The 4,069-nt window shown below is 46.3% G+C and overlaps 1 protein-coding gene across 1 annotated transcript; it reads right to left on the reverse strand.

Annotated features, from left to right (window-relative positions):
- On the reverse strand, positions 1 to 2,176 carry LOC124682185 (60S ribosomal protein L18a-like). The gene is made up of 4 exons (XM_047216922.1): positions 2,068 to 2,176; positions 1,829 to 1,944; positions 1,657 to 1,720; positions 1 to 512 (listed from the first exon to the last, which is right to left on the reverse strand). The coding sequence occupies exons 1-4, from the start codon at positions 2,080 to 2,082 to the stop codon at positions 171 to 173; spliced, it is 537 nt and encodes a 178-aa protein (XP_047072878.1). The 5' UTR covers positions 2,083 to 2,176; the 3' UTR covers positions 1 to 170.
- Between the last annotated feature and the right edge of the window lie 1,893 nt (positions 2,177 to 4,069).

A 4,069-nucleotide genomic window follows, 5' to 3' on the forward strand; every position in this document is an offset into this window, starting at 1 on the left:
TAATGAACTGATCCAAGACAGTTAATAGTGGCAAAGCATCATCATCCAGAGTGGCGACATCAAACATTCAAAGTGCATAACCCACAGGACATCAAAACTTCGACAGGCAAAATCTTCCAGATTCATACACGCTAAACCACAAAACACGGGGGGAGAGAGCCTATCCCTGATCACATGAACAGATTGGGCCTTGTCGCCTTGTAGGTTGTCTTGAGCTTCCTGGTGGGTGGCCTCACCTTCTGGTAGACCAGCGGGAACTTGATCTCAGCATTGTGGAACTGCTTGGTGTTCTCTCTCTTGCATAGCTTGAAGTGGACAGTGGCCGTCTTGATGATCTGGATGCAGGGGGACCTCACACGGTGACGTGAGGCCATCTCAGTGTACATCTGGTCAACGGCGCCGTTCAGGGTGGTGTCACGGTACTCCTTGTACATGTTGTGGTAGCCGGTTCTGCTCTGGTAACGGAGCCAGATGCCGAAGTTCTTGATGGTGGTTGGGTTCTTCTCAAAGATCTGAGAGATGTACAACAACACAATTAGAAGTAGAAAGGACAACAAAATGCAACCATGTATATACTGAGAAAACATCATGAAGAAAAAGCTCAGTGCGGCTTTAAACACTTCCAGGTTTTATATTCTGCACATAGCATGAATACAAAACATGATGATACCGAAGTTCGACAATACACCAGATAAGAAAGCTTAACTTGTTTCTACATCGAGAATAGTTGGGTAACTAACTCATTATGCTGCAACTACATGGATTAGATTATTAGGCTATGTGAGACAAGCAACAAACTACAGAACAAACTAAATAAGTTGGCTTCAGCCAGGTAAAATTTAGAGAGCAATTATATAAAACAACTAATTATCCTTGGATAGAAGTAAACGAAGTACTTATACAAGATAACTGGATAGTCCTTACACAAGCATGACTAAAAATGGTAAGACTTTGAAAGAGAACCAACAAGCTTTTGAGTTTTAGCATTCCTCTGAGAAGAGACAGCTATAACAAAATTTCAATACAGACTGACAATGGAGCTTTTTATATTAAAAACATTACTTAACAAAGAACAAACATACACAAAGTAACATAGCATATGAATGAGGACATAAATGATGCTTCTCCCATTGCTTGTACATTAATGCAGGGTGCCCTATACAACAAGCTACTTAATTCAAAAGGTATAACATTACATGATAGGAAGGAATGGGACATAACATTATAACCTCGAAATGGCTCATTCAACTTATACTTGCACCAGAAGAAAGGCTCACCTCATCCTTAATAAATCAAACAAACAAGAACAGCAACTACGTGATAGTAATTAATTACGGGGCAAACTATAGCTGCACAATATACCCTGTTTCAGTAAAATAACAGGGCAAAGTAGGTACTAATCCTAAGCATGCAAATTAGTATGAGTGGATGAGACCCAATATACATGATATAACTCAAGAGGAACTAAAGACAGTGCGACACGCTAAACCATTAATCAGCAGAAATCGCACAAACAATACCAATCTATCCAGTTAGTTCACACCAAATCTCTCCATGTTACCTCGAGCATACTCAACAAAAGTAAGATCTATTGCGATGCTGGCTTTAATCCGAACAAACATACATAAGGTTACATCAGTGGCGAACAAGTGGTACCTCGTTGATGGCGAGCATCTGCCCATTGGCCTTCTTCACCTTCTTCAGCTTCCTGAGGAAGTACCTGCGCACAAACAAAACCAGATAGAACCATCAGCAAACGCTCGCGGCCTCCGTACGAGCGCGCGAAGATGGACATGACTCTGCAACTGCAGTTCGGGAGGGGACTGACCAGAACTTGGACTTGGCGCGGACCTCGTTGGTGGCCCAGAGCTTCATGCGGTAGATCTTGGGCTGCTCAACGCCGGGAGTCGGCAGGGCGCGACCCACCACCTGGTACTGATGGAACTGCGCGCACGACACAAATGAACGAACATAGAAAGAAACGCGGAGATCAGCGATAGACGGGAGGATCGCGGGCGCGGCTGATCAGTAGGAGGAGGAGTACGGCGGCGCGGGGAGGAAGCTTACCCTGTGGGCGACCATTCTGGCGAGCTCTCGAGAACGGAGGCGGAGGAGAGCTAAGCCTGAGGAGGAGATGGCGGCCGACGAGGGAGGAGGCGGAGGCGGACGCGCAGGAGTGTTTATGTGCGAGGGAGGAGGAACCCTAATGGGCCGTGCTTTATGGGCTTTGTCTACCACTCAGATACTAGTCTGATTCATCGGTACTCGGTGGACCGCACGAATTAGGGGCCTTCTCGCTTAGTTGCTGGGCCGTACATGGGTTTTTGTTTACTACATGGGTCGGGAGGGAGTAGTTTCTGTTCCCATGTATTTTTTTTAATTCTCAAAAAAAAATGTATTTTATTTTTTTACCCCTAAAAAATGTACTCCCTTTGATCGATATTTGTTACTCCCACCGATCCGAAAAAAGTATTCAGATGGTTATACAAATATGTTTTACAAATAATCCTTTTGAAAATCAGAAAAATCGTCAGCATTGGCAGTGTCTACATCTCGATCTGTACTTGTGGCTAGCACTAGAGGCGAGCCTTGGAGATGGGCGCCGGAGGACAGCCAACCGAAAATGGGGCTGGAGCAAAAGTACCGGTCGGAGGAGGGAACCACACAACGTCGCTTGCCGGGATCTTGGGCATCTAGGGTTGCCGTGAGGGCGGAGTTTTTCAGGGGTTTTGTGCCTTGGAATCGGTAGAGGGAAGGAGCTTGTGTTGGGGCGGTGGTTCTGGCGGTGAGGCGAGAGGAGCACGGCGGCAAGGCGCGGGGAGCACGGCGGAGGAGTAGAGAGAGAGTGCGCAACAGAGAGATCGAGCATAGGGAGGAGCGAGCGGACAAGGCCACGAAGACGAGTGTGGAGCTCGGGTTGATACAAAAGAAACCCAGAGGGTGTTTTGGAAAAATGTGTTGCCCGACTCTTTTTCGGATAGAAGGGAGTAATGTAGATATATCTACACACATTTTAGTTAAATATACGTCCATATTAGTGATAAGTAATATGGATTAGGCATAGTATTTTGTGTTACCACTATAAAGAGTTAGACCTACTCAAACGTTCCAGGGCTAGCGAGTAGCAACATGCACGGAGAGAAAGAAAAGGGAGATCTCCCCATTCATTCCTGGTTTTCTTATAGCTAGATTTTCCAGAACCACAAGACTATTTAGAATGGGATTTAAACTCAGCATTTTTTGTTTTGAGATATTGAAAATAGTTGCGCTTTGGAGATCACGATACGATACGATAAAGGTTATAAACTGTGTTGGTGTTGGGCCTGATGACTGGGTTGCAGCAGGTACTTATGGACAAAGGAGTTTTGCTCACTCAGGCTGCCAGTATGGGCTGAAAACTGGATCGCCACATTTGAATGTCACTCTGTTGGTCCCTGGCCCTGGGTTCATCGGTGCGGCTTCAAAGTGTTCCTTTTCGGCCGGTATTCTCTTTCATATAGTGGGTGGTAAAGGCCATTTTGAACGAGGTCACTCATTTGGTCCGCGCATGTTTGAATGGGTGTCCACGGACAAAAAATGCGGCCCAACCGTGAATGCAAAATCAGTTATAGATTTTTTTTCTCAAAAAAAAGGTATAGATTTTTTTTTTGTCCATGGGGATCCAAAGCCAGCCCGGACGGGCTTTGCCTGGATATGGACGCAGCGTGGAGGCCGCTCGTATTCGCATATGTCCGTCCATGTCATACCAGTCATAGGGGAAGCATTTTTTAATTAACATTAAATAAACATTACATTTTCTAAAACTAGCCTAGGACTTCGTCGTCTTTATAGCCGAGGATTTCACTGAACGGCGCCTATCCGCGTGCGTGAGGATTCGACTCCAACTTCAGCTGGATGGCACGACATCGTTGGCACTCTCGTGGGCGGCCTTCCTCCTCGCCTGCCTAGCGGCGCGCGCTCCACCCCCAAATACGTTGCGCCTCCATCCTATGTGCATCCACACTCTCCGCGTACTTCTTTATGCGTGCGGCGGCACGTACGCTGGTCTCGGTGTCCTGACGTGCATGGA

This window comes from Lolium rigidum, unplaced genomic scaffold, assembly GCF_022539505.1.
Source record: "Lolium rigidum isolate FL_2022 unplaced genomic scaffold, APGP_CSIRO_Lrig_0.1 contig_70189_1, whole genome shotgun sequence".
NCBI lineage: Eukaryota > Viridiplantae > Streptophyta > Magnoliopsida > Poales > Poaceae > Lolium > Lolium rigidum.